General features: G+C 35.1%; 1 protein-coding gene across 1 annotated transcript; it reads right to left on the bottom strand.

Moving 5' to 3' along the window:
• Nucleotides 1-834: 834 nt before the first annotated feature.
• mettl14 (methyltransferase 14, N6-adenosine-methyltransferase non-catalytic subunit) lies at nt 835-13508 on the bottom strand. Its single transcript, XM_088924395.1, has 11 exons — nt 13332-13508; nt 11110-11198; nt 10286-10373; nt 9725-9802; nt 9381-9468; nt 7838-7928; nt 6791-6932; nt 6376-6468; nt 4878-4994; nt 3914-4124; nt 835-2109 (listed from the first exon to the last, which is right to left on the bottom strand). Exons 1-11 carry the CDS (start codon nt 13395-13397, stop codon nt 1799-1801), a joined length of 1374 nt encoding a protein of 457 aa, XP_088780521.1. The 5' UTR covers nt 13398-13508; the 3' UTR covers nt 835-1798.
• Nucleotides 13509-16053: the final 2545 nt, after the last annotated feature.

Below are 16053 nucleotides of genomic sequence, written 5' to 3'. Positions count from 1 at the left end.
GGGCTCATATTCCATGTATTTATATCGGGGAACTTAAGGTTTACACATGAATTCTGCATCGTTATTTATGTACAGCATCATTCACCAGGATTTTAAAACCACAGTGTATCAGCTGAAAATAAAAATGCAGACAATTTGGGGAAAAAAGGATTAACAGAGGCTTTAGTATGCAAAGTCCTGGTTACATATAGGTCTGTATTGCTGCAGGTGCCATGTGGAAGATATCTGGCAGTGTGGTTCCTGAATATGGCAGCAGTACAAAATTATTAGTAGTTTCAACCAGCAACATGGCAGAAGGCACAAGAAGTCCATAATAGCATCATCTCTCCCATGCAGCTGCTAAGGTGAGAGATTTCTGGGGCCACATGTTGTAAAGCATGACCGATGTGGGATTTCTATGGTAAGTGCAACATCTGTTGTTTTACAGAATGCTACATTGATGTATATTGAGAGATCCCCAATTTAGTTTGGTAGAGGCTAATAGTTGCCATACTGTGCAGGAGTTAATTAGCACCTAAAAGAATAAAAAATCCACAAAGCAGCTGAATTTCATGCCGCTCCAGTCCACTACACTACACAGTTTTCAAGCATCCAGCTCCTTAGTTATTTAATTGATAATTTTCTAGACTAAAATGAAAACATTAAATACTTCCAAAATATAAATGAAACAAATCAGCTTGCATTTTTCCAACCAGACTACCAGTGTTCCAAAATGTCATACTGTAAGTAATAAGGCATCTGATTATTTTGCAAGCCAAGATATTTTGGTCCCCTGAACAAAAATTACTTTAAGGGTGTTGTCAACCTGTTAAAATATAACAAAATAATACAAGGTTTGATGGAAGGTTTTATTAAAAATCAAGAGTGTTTTTCCCCCCATTAAAAAAAACTTGGGGAAATGTTTGTATTTCAACAAGTACATTTATGTAATATTTTATAAAAATGTTCAAAACACTGGACAACAAGAAAAAAAATGTCCTATGTTGGCAAAGATCATTTCCAGTGCATAGTAAAATAAGAAAACTAGTGGCCAAATAAAGTTCCATTTTTATTTCAGTAATACAGTAGGGATGTTAGTTTAATCCTAGTTTGATGAGATATTTAGATTACATTTAGTAATCAACACTTCCTTTTTAATTTTTTTTTTGCCATTTAGCATTTTACCAGTTAAACCAGTTTGTAAAATTAACAAATTACCTAAGGGAAAACCTTAATTCTATGGTAAATTGTAAATGCTTGCAGATCTTTCACCTCAAAAAGAGAAAAGGGGAAAGAAGGGTAGTTGATACTGGATGGAGATGTTAAATAGTTATCTTCAAAGACGGTCATGTTTCATTTTTAAGCTAGGTCAAATTACTACCATTCTGATGATAAAAACATTTTAATTTTTTGTGGATAGTAGAAAAAATAAAATCTTTGCAGGTGACGGTTTTAGCCCCACAGATATAACAAAAATAGAAATTCTTCTTTTTAATGCAATAAAATGCCTCTGATGAGGGCACTAGGCCTTCCTCGAAGCAGCCAGCGGACACACCTTTGCAAAAATTTGTAATTAAAAAAATAATAAAATAATAAAAATAGAACCTTCTCATCACTGACATGTAATACAAAAAACGTTTTACTTAAAAATAGTTACACTATTCTCTCCATTCGTGGTAAAGTGTGTCTAGCCAATAAGAAATTGCAGGCCCATGTCCACTCTCTGGAAGATCCCTACTTGATAACTAAATTTTGATGTTCCCTCATAAATTAAAGGGTAAAAAAAAAGAAAAGAGGGTTCTTGACTCCCTGCTAATTTCTATCGTGGAGGGAATACCCCCCTGTGAGGTCCACCGCGTCCCCTGAAACCCCCTCTGTCGCCACGGAAATTGGGCCTGTTCCGCTCCCTCCCCCGGTCTCCACGTCCTGCTGATACCCCTCCCCTTCCTCCTCCTCTTGGGGCTCCACCGCCTCTTTCCGATTTGGATTTTGGAGGCGGGGATTTGGGACGAAGTCTCTCGATCTCTTCCGTGCACCCTGTCAAGTGCGAGTTGGGCACGTTGAAGTTCGACACGTATGCTTCAGCATTAAAATTGCTGTTGGTTAATGTTGGCCCCACTGTCAGCCAACCTGTAGAAATAATAACAGATAATGTATAAGTAAATACTGGTTACTGAAACATAGAGAACCTACACTTTATTCTGTTTAAATAGCACCTGAATACCACAACAAAGCTTAATCTTTGTAATCGGTGATGCTATTTTAGCTCTAAATGGTTATGTTGTGTTTTCACTAATACAATTAGTCTACTGCCACTCATAAGCCTTTTATTTCAAGTGGTTTGGAAATTGACACAGTAAAATGTACTGGGGTTAAGCAAACTATGTTTTTGTTAAACGATTTTAACAAAGATTTCCTACTGTTTATATTCATAAAATCAAATTTGATTCAAAGAATGACTGCGATAAAATGTCATTAACTTTAAAAGAGTGAGTAAAAAAAGTCCCACATATCATCGCCTATTAACTTTAGAGATATGACGTGATTTTGGAAATCACGCGGAAAGGAGTATTTGATGATAACACCGGGATTATTTTTCTTATTTCTCCTGAAAAACATATGGTTATTCCTTAGAGTTGTCTTGCTGAGGCAAATCTAATTTCTAAGAGTATCCATATATTTTTATGGAAAATCAGAGAAAATTATCATCAAATACTCCTTTACAAATCCATGGGGTACGGTTGTTGTAATATTAAGGGTTGTGTACCATTGACGTTGTGAATGGTACGTTACATACTTATTTTCAATGACCCATTGAACATGTGCTGTTTTTTCTATAGTTTCTCCGATTCTACTATAACTCTAGTCGAGAAGGAAGTCTAGTCTTGATCATGTTTTTAATTCCATTACTACCATTAGACATGCTTTGATTTTTTTTGTAAGTAAGATTGTCTTAAGCTGTTTAAGAAAATATAGAATGTCTTGTCGCAGTAATGTTTTAAGCAAGTATTGAGGATTCTTTGACGTTTTAGATGAAATAGCAAAGAGCAATCGAACATGCTAAACATGTTTCATAAGGCTGTGAATGTCAAGTTTACTCACTGTAAAGAAAAAATGTTACAACTTATAAGTACCTGTCATATTTTGAATTTTACATTGTCATCTTGCTAAGCAAAATTAACCTCCAATACCTTGTGAGAAAAGATTTAATCATTGCGTGACTGACACAAATCTGCATGTTAAATTGTTCTGTTACACTGTTCAATGTTATTTCTAGTTCTTTGGCTCTAATAAAACAACAAAATAAGAATTTTCATTACTTTATTTTGCAAGAACTCAATATGCTTACTAATCATGAAATCAAACTATGAGAGTCTCCATATATAAACGTGCAAAATAGTTTGTGGTATATACCAAGGTACATCCATGTGTACTGTGGTACGTTTTCCAGAGGCGGTAGCCAACCCTACTAAGTAGCCAGTCAGTCTAGCAGATGTTGCGGTCGAAGCATGAGCTCTGGCAATGACGCAGCTAACAATGAAAAGTTGTGCTAAGTCGCTTCAAGGTTCCATTTTATAATAGGTGTCACCCTGCACAAATCTAGAGTGAATTATGATGACCTTGTTAATGTGGTTCTCAGCCTGAAACAACTCCAGACAAAAAACTAAAAAATGTCAAGATACATGTTGATAATAGTAAGGATAACTGTAGCTATTCAACAATGAATCAGTTTAAAGATGAAACGTAACTATCAGACAAATATTTAATGACACAAATATTTAAACTAATACTAAACAGCAAGTGATTATTTAAGTGATGCTTGATAAAACTATTTAAATCTTAAAAATGTAAACAAATCTAGTACTAGATCTAGAACTTCTTGCTTTCTCTCACATTACAACAAATACTGCTTCCAGTAGACATTCTCTCTTACCTGGTCTTATCGTGCTATCTCTTCCAAAAAGATGGAGCCGTCTTCGACCAAGACAGAAATGTTCAATAATGTGAAAGATCTCCACAGGTTTCTCGATGTTTCCAATTTCTGGTTCCTCTGTAATAATCAGGTCAATATCCACATTAGCGTGGATGAAATCTCCATCGGTGCTTCGCCTTACTGTTCCTTTAATTCCCATGAGGCAATGTTCCTAAAAGAAGACCAGAAAAATTAACTTTTGACACCAACTTATTTCTAAAGTGATAAATGAAGAACATGGATAAACATCAGACTCCCATTAGGAAGTGGTAAAATCGCAATGAAAAAATTCAAACAGTTTTCAGTTTGGGCTATACAAATACTGGAAAGTTCATTTCACTCCATGTGGAAAATAGTACAATCTATTCTACTCTTGTCTAAAACACCAGCTGCAATTTACTTAATGACACATTTAATTAAATATGAATATATTTTTCCTCCTTTACAAACCTTAAATTAAATTCAAACCTAGTAGATAATACTTTTTAAATAATATTTAGTGCCATTACAAAAACCATAGTGACCAAAAATGCTAAAACCTACGTTTTTTCTTGCCATGTTGAATAAAGAGTGGAGTAATCTGACACCAATCAATGGCAATACACGTTCCAAAAAGAACAAAAAAAGGCCTTTCACCCTTACTCCCTACGGTCTCTCAGCATGAGGATCATTTCCAGGACCCTTGCACTTCTCTCTTATCTGCATATCAATGTGCCTCAGGTTGAAAAAAGAGCATTCACAACACAATAAAAGACCTTAAGAATACAATTATTGATGGTGACAGCTCCACAAACTTTGGAGCTATACACAGAAGTGTAAAATAAATGTTTAAAACATTGTTCACTTTATATAGTCCTCCTTATTTTCATACAATATTTGAAAAGCACCCTTATTATTTTTCTTTTTACTTGAACACAATTTGTACCTTTGTTCTCTGGAAGACTGCCTTGGGGTCCAGAGTTTTTGTTTTCCCAGGATTATTCTTGTTGGTTTTGATCCAGCAAATGTCTTCACATCTTCGGAAGCCCCATTTTCGTAAACACTACAAGAAAATAAATTTTCATAGTGAACCACGGACAGATTTAAATGAAACGACACACCATTTAATATCCAGCTTGTTCATTGAAAATGTGAAAATATTATGAATAAGGAATATCAAACAAAAAGAGTTAATGGTCTTCCAATCAATGGCCAAACACCTAAACTAAATGAGTAAAGGTACATATTATACACAAAATATTAAAAATACAACAGTATTATTTTGGCAAGTGGAACCTAACCACAAATCCTCAAACTAATGTTGGCCTCTTCATTAAAATAACCAGAAAAGGCTACTTAGGAGGAAATGTAGCATGAAGAATGTTCATTAATCAATGTCTCATGACAGAGAGAACATATGCAAATGAAATAATCCAGTATTTTCTATTACATTTTTTTAAAATGCACAATGTAGCTGAAACATTGAGACAGCACAAGAACACAACAGATAATTCCAGTATTTGGAAGCACTGAGGAAAGAAGAAAAGAAATACTGAAAAGGCACAGCAAAAATGCTGCAAAATGCTTATTTCTTACAATCTTACATTATTTTACAATATTTATAGCAGATTATTTACAAATCGTCTGGGTTTGCAGGAGAACAAAGATTACATGAAATGACATGGGGCCCAAATCAAATGAGTAGCCCAGAAATCACAAAAAGGCATAATTCAGGACCATGAACTAAGCCTACTCTACACTAAAATACAATAAGCAAAACAAAAGTTGCCCTTCAAAATGCCTTTTGCAATTCAATCTGTACACCACATGCTCACACACCACACACACCCACAAAGAAGATCAAAATGAAACAGCTGCAGTTCCTTTATAGAAGTAAAACAAGGATTAGTGCTAAGGCAGTGGCTCACTGGCTCAAGGGTATGAGACACATGGAGCTAGGAACTTACACTAATACTGTATAATGATGTGATTAATAAAACGTGCAGATAGGTCTCCACCACTGAATTTCATTAAATGTAAACAGCATTGGGGAAATGCTTAGTTTGGCAGAAGAGTGACCTTGTATATTTGTTACGTAGTGTAATTTTTTTAACCATGTGAAGCACTTTGGGGTTCATTACATTGCAGGCTGTACACTGCATTTATTATTATACCTTATAATTCAGCAAACAAATTAATTCCTGTTTTATTAGGAATAATATATCATCCTAATAGTTGCTACAATTCTTGAATCATTAGTGCAGGACATGTAAAAGCATTTAGAATCTGAACAGGACTTAGCTTAGGGTAAAGTACTCAGAATGTTTGGAAAGGCTTTTCTTTCCATTCTTCAGAGTGAGAATAAAAGTCACTTGCTGGTTGTCAACAAATTTCAATTGAGTTCAATGCATTTTAAGTGACGATTGCTGGTGCTGATACTGTACCATTCTACCAAGATCGAGGCCTTCACCAGATCCACACCACAAAAAGACAAACGATCTCAGTGCAGAGATTTCTTCAATTTCAAGTTTCATTATCTGCAAAGTAATATGAGAGGGAGTTACAAATCCATAACAACACAAAGCTGTATTTCTGAACCTTTTTGTGATAGTAGTGTTGATGGGAAAAATAGCTATTTTATTTTTAACAGCAAAACACGAGTAACATATATCATAGGTTTACAACCTTCTTTATATTGGACTGCAAGAGAATGACTTTTTTAATAAATTAGACTAGAAAGATTTAGTTTTTATACATGTATGCAGTAAAAATCTACCCAATCATCTTGACAACCCTAAACATTTATGGTTACATATATTTTGCATGTAACTTATTTTCAGATGTTTTGGATTAACTCACATCATCCCAGGTCCAAAACTTCTCATTGGCTATGCTTCCCGACTCTCTGTAATATTCTTCCAAAGGTGGCTCGAGGAGAATCACATCAAATTTGCATTTTAGTTCCCTCAAGTCAAAAGTTTCCAGATCTGCTTGTAGATACCTTTAAGAAATAAGCATGGCATTTTAAAGTGGAAGGAAGCAATCTATATTTGGAACTAATCAAAACATTTCAATAACAAAGTTGGCCTGCAGATGAAAAATATTCCATTAATAAGGTATGCCTGCACACACAAAATTACTACATCTCTATCTTAATGACTAATCTGACATTTTAAATTATCTGATCATTTAAGCAAGTTGTTCTCAGTACTGGTTTTGGAATTCCTCTGTGTTTGCTGGTTTTTGTTCTGACTGGGCCCTTACTCACTCGTGCTAATTGGTACCTATAACTGATCTACTTTCTTTAGCTTGGTTTCAGAAAAGTACATTATTCTTAGGTTCTTTATTTCCAACAACTTGAGCACATTTAACTTTATGCAGTCTCTCCTCAGCTTGCTAATAAATATGCCCCCTTGTTTCTGAGCAGCTCTTGATTGGTGATTAATTGATGATGAACAGACAGGAGGAAATGAAACTGTATCAGACAGCTCCTAATTATTCAATGCTTTTCTCTCTGCTTAAGGTTATATTTAAGCTAGCACACCTGAATGAGGGCAGTACTAAAACTCACTAATTAACACAGGATTCATACCAATTACAAATCTCATTCAGCTTTTCAAGAGCTGAATACAAATTAAAAAAAAACTTAACAAAAACGGAAATAAATTAGACTTTGATTACCTCAATTAACTGGAAAAAAAACAAGACAACAGTGTATACCAGAAATGAGAACCACTGATTTAAATACTTTCTAATATTAAATCTTCAATATTCATTCACTCATGACTATCATAAATTAGGGAGCTGCGCCTAAATGTGTATAAAAAAGATAAATACTTTAATCTCTATCAATTTACTAAAACATTATTTTATGTACCAGCACTTGAATTTGTGTATTAAACTTACATGGGAGGGGTATTTGTTGTTGCAATCAATTCATCTTTCAATCTTATCAATTCCCTGAGTTTAGGATACTCTTCAAATCTATCAGCAAGACCTGAAAAAACAGGACAAATTTAAATCAGAATCAATTTCATATACAATAGCCTCCAAATGTATTTACATTCTCACCTGTTATTATAACATGATTTGTCATGAAAACCAAAATATACACTCTGATAGAAACAAACCCCAAAACCAAAACTGAAGTCATGACTTTCATTATCATATGTACTGTATAAGTACATCAGTCAAAAACAGCTGTATATATTGCTGAATGAATCAAATGTATTCCTATTAGAGCAATCAGTATTTTGCAAACCTTCATTTTGCCTTAAGCCTTTAACCAAGAGGAAGTGTTGCCAGTAGCATTTTAATTATAAGGTTTTTAAATTACTCCTGAAGGATATTTAGCCACTCCTCCACGCAGGACCTCTCGAGCTCTTAACATTTTGGTCACGTTGTTTGATTTATGCTTTGTACTGCCTTAATGTAAAATGCACTTGTAACTATGCTTAAGCTTGAACAACAGAAAGCACCAGTTTTTGGTAAAAATATCCTGGTAAGTTTTGAAATCCACCTGTTCTGCCGTCCTAACGGAAACACCAGGACCGTGCCAAATAACTAACGCAGAACAAAGCCAATTCCACTTTTACTTGAAGGGATAACATTCAACACAAGCTTCATTTTCCATGCTGATAAGACTCCAGATGAGACAGTCCAAAAATTTAATTTACATTTCACACAACCACATCATGTGGTTCCCTTCAGCTGTGGAGTCAATTATTTTGTTTAGTAAATGTGTGTCTTTTTATGTTGCCAAGGACCTCTACCACACGCTCCAGATGCAAGATGTCATCTGCACACTGGGGTAAAATTTTCTTATATCCTGTTCCTGGTAAAGTGACAACCACCCACTTCAACATCTTGGTTCTGGACAGCACAGTTGAAACTTAGATGTCTTATGGAATTGATTAGGTCACTGATCTTTTAACTTAGATCTTGAGACAATGATCTCATTTTCACATGTTGAAATGATACAGAATGTTTACTTCTGTGTTCAATTTCCTTTGATACCTAAGATGTTTTCCAAATTCCATAAACTTCCTGCTTTTCTGTGAAACTACATAGTATTAAGTTTAAAGCATTATATTTTCATCTTTGACAGGGTGTTTATTTAGATATATCTAACATTATTTTGTGGTGAATTTGTGTAATGACAATCATAAATTTACCATGTTTTTATTCTGAAATGTTAAAAAAAATCCTAATGCACATCTTTGCTTGATCAACTTGATATGAATACATTTTGAGGGTAAGGTAAAAAGAACAGTAATCCATAGGTATAATTTACATTTTATTGGCAACACTGCACAAACCAAACATCATCATTATCAGTAAGTGTAACCAACTTGTTTTAATATAGAAATATGAAAAAGAAAAATTAAAAAGCTATGAAGAGAAAAAAATTATACAAGCTTTAACTTCAGATATTTTACATATTACATACCTACATCGCGAATGAAATTTTGTGGTCTATGACCAGTATCCACAAAATGTTGGCAGTAGTCATTATGAGGATTTAGGCTTTGAGTTCCCTGAAACAAAGATTGGTCAACTTAGTGTCATCAGAGATACTATTATTTTTTCATGTGACTAATACATTATACTTATTAGCACTGTATATAGCAGTAAAACGCACAGCAATTTACAAGCAATGTAAGATATAAATAACAGATCTAAAATATATTTAACATAATCTAGATATTTTAATTGTACTACTTGTAAAGTGATAACACAAAACCCTCTTTGTACGAAGACATATTGTCCTTGAAATTAATCTGAGGAGCCCACCTTTAAAAATGTACTAGAATCCTTGTACACTTCTTCATATGGCACATTTTCATCAGGCTGCTGTTGCTCTACTTCATCCTTGCAAATAATAAAGAAATTTCAAATAAAGGTAAAGAATAGAACATCAAATTAATGGAAGAACAATACCCAAATTTAAGGATTGCGATTTAGCGATCTAGTTGTTTTGGTATCCAGGATTTGGGATCTGTCATACTCAAACCGCGCAGGTGGCTAGGAGGATGTAACACAGCACATATGGTTTTCCTTATTATTTCTTATCCAAAAATAAATTTTGTATAATATTTTTGCAAAATTTTCTCAGAAGAAAAAAAACTAAGTCCACTTAAAATACAAACACCCAAAAGCACTTGACATGCAACCAAAAAGCAAAAGAAGTAAAAATAAAATAAAATAAAATATGGCATACACATTCTAGCTAAAGCGAGTCAGATTTTAACAAAACGACCCCAGTAAACCATGAAGGTGTTTTCCAGATTAGTCACTTTCTGTCTCTTGTCCATCTTTAAAATACATAACTAAGAAAAAGACTGTTAATGTTACCTTTTGCTCTTCAACAGCCTCCTCAGGGTCTTCTCCCTCATTCTGACACTTGCGTTTAGTAGCAGGTGACGAAGTGTCATAAGAAGCCCTTGGCAGGAGAAAAATTCATCAGAGAAAATATTCTAGAGTCCTAGATCTTTGTAGAGTAGAGTCAGGGACAGCAAAGGAAGGCACTGAAACAATGATTGAGCTAGTCTCAGTTTATCTGTCATATGCACAAGTGCAATGCAATGCTTATTTGCATGAATGCTCCAATACAAAGAGATGAAGGAGACACTAACTTAAACACAACAGTAAGAGAAACAACAACAAAGTTAAATAAAACAACTTGAATAAAACTCAGCATCTGTGTAAATCAGTAGATGTTAAATTCAATAATCTGACATCATGTAGGAAGAAAATGTTTTTCAATTAAATGGGTTAAATGTTAGACTAAAGAAATGCTCAGCTGAATAAATATACCTTGATTAAAATATTAGGAAATAAAAAAATCCAAATTTGTGAGGCTTATTCTAATATTTAGCGATTTAAGAACAAGAAGATGGAACAATAATTATGTAGGATGATACCAAATTGGATCATCATATGCTCCTGCCAATATTAAGAACATGTTCAATAAACAAAATAGTGTAGTTTTTGGACAATCATGCTAGATGTTATGTTCCCAAATAATGGTACAATAATAAACCTAACAAAGTACCTTTGGGTGCTTATTAAACTATTTATCAAAATGTAACCAAATACGTTTTTGTCAAACATATTTCTAGCCTGGCAAATATTTGTAGCAATTTTTGTACACAACCATGAAAGTGTTTCTTTCTTACCTGCATGTCTCTCTGGTTTCTTCAATTTCTTTCTGTTCCTCCTTACTGTTCAACACCGCACCAATGCTATCTGCACTCTCAGCTCCTAGCTGTGAAGAACAGTATAAATACAGTATATTACCTTAGTAGAATTTGTTGGACTGTGTTCTTTTGGATTCAGCAAATCGATATCATGGAATCTTTCAATCTTCCAAAATTTAAATTATGAAAAAAAATCTGCTCTATGATAACAAATATAGGCCCCCCGTTACAAGTTGCCACACACTAATTTTGTTGAGATGCAAAGGAAAAAACTCCCCTCACTCAAGTAAACTGTTTTCAACTTGGTGATTTTCCATTAGAAAAAATCTTACATCTTGTGCTTTCCATACCTGGTGGTGAATGTGAGTGACAATGGCAACTTTTATTATATTTAATCTTTTGTTAGACACAAATATTACGTTAAATCAGATGACATTAACAAAATCATGATTTCACTATATGTAACATACTTTTAAAGTAAGAACGTTATGAATTAAATTGTATTGGGCATGAGCTCCATTAACATTACCACAATCCTGACAATACTAAGGCACAGACTTGACCAGTTTTGGGATACAGTGATGTATGGTGTTCTTCCCTCTTCTATGCACCAACCGCCAGCTAGGAAATGCTGGAGGGTTTGTGTTTGTCTCCTGTCAATGGCATTAGCAATTTGCCCCCACACATGTTCAATTACACAAAGGTCAGGAGAAGAAGCTGTCCTTAGCAAGACCTTGGACATTGTTTTCTTGAAATCTTGCCACGGTAATCCTAGCCCTGGACAGTCTTTCATTGTACTGGTGCTAAAATCGACACTTGGATTGGCTCTTATTTACAGAAAAGGTGTTGTATCAAGGACCTTGTTAATATATTGGTCGGCATTAATCTGCATCCAAGACATTTTTTAATTGAAGGAAATTTCACTCCACATTATCACACTTCTACTTCCCCCCAGGATTTAACAATGCAATGCTAGCCATGACATCCTCTCACATGTCTTCTGGCAGGTCTCTGAAGGGGAAAAACGGGTTCATCACTCTCTCTGTTGCCTCCACAAATGTGCTCCGGCAACAGAAGACAGCAATTTTGTGTCTCAGCCATCGCTGTTACTCTCAATGACTTGAATGGAGTATGCGGATAATTTTCATGCAAATGGTGAACTAGTTATTCTACTGTGATTTCTTCCTGGAATGTCCGTTGCTGCTTCCCAATACAGTTTATTAACAATTATGCAGATAGATCAGATTGATGTGACTGTCCTGGCCGACATAGTGAAATTCTGCCCCCCAGGCCTGCATTTGGGTTCCCGTTTTCTCTGGACTAGTGAGCCGATTGTTGAAATAGAGCATCTCATTCTCCAGGCAACTTCTTTTACTGATAGGTCACCTCCAATCACACCAATAGCAAACATGCTGTCTTCATTTCTCAAGCAGCCCATGGTCAGATCTTTCATATTCTGACATTAATTATATTTGTATTTTTGAACGGCGGTTGGCGCAGATTCTTAATCAATTTTTGTTTGCAATTTTAATTCGACTCCAATATCAAACTCGGAGCACCCGATACTTTTAAGCCACCACGTGATTTTTTAAAGTTTTTTGTTACAGGAACAGCACTTCTCACGTGATCAACAAATCATTTATGTTAAATGACGTAAAACTACTGTACGTTTTTACTGTTCATCAGTTAAACCATTTAAAATGTTTAATTTTATAAACAAGATAAATAAAGCAAGCAAAAATATGATAACGTAATCTCCACTAAAAAAATTCTCAGCATTTGTTAACGTCAATTTACATTGCAATTAGGTGCAATTTTGCTCCCCACGAGCTTGTATCGATTTTATTCATTATCTATTTATTCATTATATAATTCATCATTAAAACAGAACTGGAACTGTAAATATTTATCCAACTCCCAAGGGCAATGCCGTAATGCTTTAGAGATCTGTATACACCCGCGAATTTTTGTTTTTTAGCAATATTGAATTTGATGTAATTTATCTCAAATCACTCTCTTGTGAATCTAACTTCTCTACAGTTAACGCCTTATTACAATCTTAAACTATTAACACATAAAAATAGTTAACTAATCCCCTACAGAAATAATCCAAATTACATAATTCTGGAACACAATTTGAGTGGGAGCTATGTTATCTTTTGTTTTCATAACGTGTACACACAGCAAATGTTCTTCCTTACCTGCTGTGCTAAAAGCTGTCTTCTAAGCTTCTGTCTTTCCCTTATTTCTTGTAAACGGCTGTTCATTTTTTATCGATACCGAAGCAAAAGTTCTCAAAGAATGCCCGTATCCTCATTTAGTTCCAATTCCAATTCTTCCCTCCTGCGTTTCTTTCAGAAGCAGCACGAGTCGCGGGTATTTTGCGTCATTTCCGGGTAACAGAAAACTGATTTAAAATGATGTTGCTCGGCTATTCGATCATTTCACTTACCACTCAAAAAGGATAGAGATGCAAATATCGGCCAGTTATTTAAAAAAAAACAACTAAAAACTTTTTTAAAAAACTAATAGATGTTAACACTATAGGAGAATGAAGGTATTTGTATAACATTCACAGGTTTTGGTCAAAACATAATGCACTTACAAATTATGCATGTAAGGGTACGTCGTCGAAAAAATAATAGTGGTTCTTTCATTTCAATATTGAGTTTAAATCTCATTGCAGCGCGAACTGGCATGTAGACAGTAGATTGCCGTACATCTTCAGCTGTATGCAGCAATATACAACAGATGCAAAACGGAAGAATAAATTACAAAAGTATGATTTATGAACATGGAAGAACTTCACTGACGATTCGGGGTTCTGGAGAAACAGTTCTTTATTCAGTCCTGCAGAGGAGGGTGGTTCGCGAAAATCCAAATTCTAGGAGGATTCGAAATTTAACAAGGTTGATATACAAAGGAAAATCACATATTCTGGTAATTGTGTGGTTAACACAATTTATCTTTGTTAAGCACAGCAAAGTAAAAAAGTACAAAAAAGTAATAAATACAAAACCAACGTTTAGCTCAAATGAACTCGGAGCAACTGTTAATGGCAACACAGCTGTCAGCAGCAACAAGAAGTAGAATTCATAGCACACAATGCACATATTCTAAAATAATTTGATCACCGTTTGAACTTTAAACAGTATTATGGATGTCTGCTGAATACTTCAGCAAAGATGACATACAGTACATTTGCTTAAGAGCTGAATAGGAGGTATAGAAAGCTTAAATGACGAAATGGAAGCTTTTGTCATGTAACAAACGTAGTTTCGAATTTGTGGTAATGATTATGAGTATTGTTACAATTAATACTCATTTTAACAAGACTGACAAAAAAGCCTGACGTAAACATTGATATTATTGTGCATTTTCAAAATACATTACAACAAAAACAATACTGTCAGGGCACTTTATTTTAAAAATTATTGTATTAATAGTGTAAATCTGCCTTATGAATGCCTATAATGTTATAATGATTACTAATGACAAGCAGAAGGTCATGTTATTATTAACATGTTATAGGAATAAAGTATTTAAGGTCTTGATAGCATAAATAACAATAGTCTTGAAAATGTTTATTTACAATAAACCACTTTTATTAAATAGTTTATGTGCCTTCTTAGGAGTAAATCACATGATTTTGGGTGAAGATGTAATCGCTACATAGAAACACAATTTTTAGAACTTTATTCAATTGTAATGCTTAATTTTTTTTACTTAATCAACCACATAAAATTCATTACATTTTTATTTTAACCGTTCTTATCAACTATAATAAATTTTATTTCAGTACAGGTATGACAAGTGATCTGCATCTGTATATTTTGTTTGAACTTTTTCATAACAACGAAGAAATCTATGCTCTTTTTAAAGTGTGTTCTTTAAATGACACTAGAAACATGTCCTAACATACATAGAAGTATGTCCTAACGTACTTCCTACAGGATAAAACAGTATAAAATGTTTTAGAACAGGATTGGAATTTCTTACACTGAGACTGAAACAGTGTGGTGTGTAAAGAGCAATTTTTCTCCGCTTACTATAGATATCATACCTTTCTTCATCTCCTGCAATCATGATCTTGCTGTGGTGGAGGAGTTTGAATGCCACAGGGAGCTTACTCCCTACTACTGAACTGTTACTGTTACTGTTACTGTATGCTGTCAGGCGCTTTGTGCTTCTGGTAGGGTTACCCTTGGCAACTTGGTCTAAGATGAGAGGCCAGACAAAGAACCTTGCACACTAGACTGCCATGATTTTTCCATTACAAACTGAGAAAACCCTGCACAGACCATGGACGCCAGGACTCACCCTTGGAGACAGGCCAGGTGATGTTGCCGGCAAACACCTGGTGTCTGAGTCACCCACACAACCCAGCCAGGCTCAGCTCAAAATGGTTATATGGAGCTGCCATGTAAGCTTGCCACTCCCAAAGTGAAGGATGGGGGTCGGGTAATGGGATGGAGTGGGAAAGATCTGGATGATGGACTAGACTTTGGCACTGGAAACCGGCTCTTGGGTTGCGGAACATCACTTCACTGGGGAAGGAGCCAGAGCTAGTATGGGAGGTTGAAAAGTACAGACTAGATAAAGTCTGTCTTACCTCTATATACAGTATTGGTTCTGGAACCACAATTCTCAATCAGGGGTGGTCTTTGTCCCTGGCATGTCTGGTCTGTGTCACGGTCATCATCCCTCCTCTAGAGGGCGCTCCTACCATTCTTGTAATGTTCTTAGTTTTATTAGTGTCAGCTGTGTTTCATTGCCTTTCCCTTATTTAAGCCCAGTGTCTCTGTAGTTCCAGGCTCAGCTTTGAAAGACGGACGCCCGGAAGCCCGCCTACCACTGGGCTCAGGAGTGGCCCAAGGGCAAAGGCTTCATCACGGCGTCCTAACCTCTGAGTCCGGGGCTCGG

Source organism: Atractosteus spatula, chromosome 1, assembly GCF_055471065.1.
Source record: "Atractosteus spatula isolate fAtrSpa1 chromosome 1, fAtrSpa1.hap1, whole genome shotgun sequence".
Classification (NCBI taxonomy): domain Eukaryota; kingdom Metazoa; phylum Chordata; class Actinopteri; order Semionotiformes; family Lepisosteidae; genus Atractosteus; species Atractosteus spatula.
This window is presented reverse-complemented; position numbering and strand designations above follow the sequence as displayed.

Coding starts and splice junctions, on each gene's coding strand:
- mettl14 (XM_088924395.1), bottom strand. CDS start 13,397: ATGAACAGCCGTTTACAAGAAATAAGGGAAAGACAGAAGCTTAGAAGA. Junction 6,933..7,837: donor ACAACAAATACCCCTCCCAT/GTAAGTTTAATA, acceptor TATTTCTTAAAG/GTATCTACAAGCAGATCTGG. Junction 6,469..6,790: donor AGTTTTGGACCTGGGATGAT/GTGAGTTAATCC, acceptor ATTACTTTGCAG/ATAATGAAACTTGAAATTGA.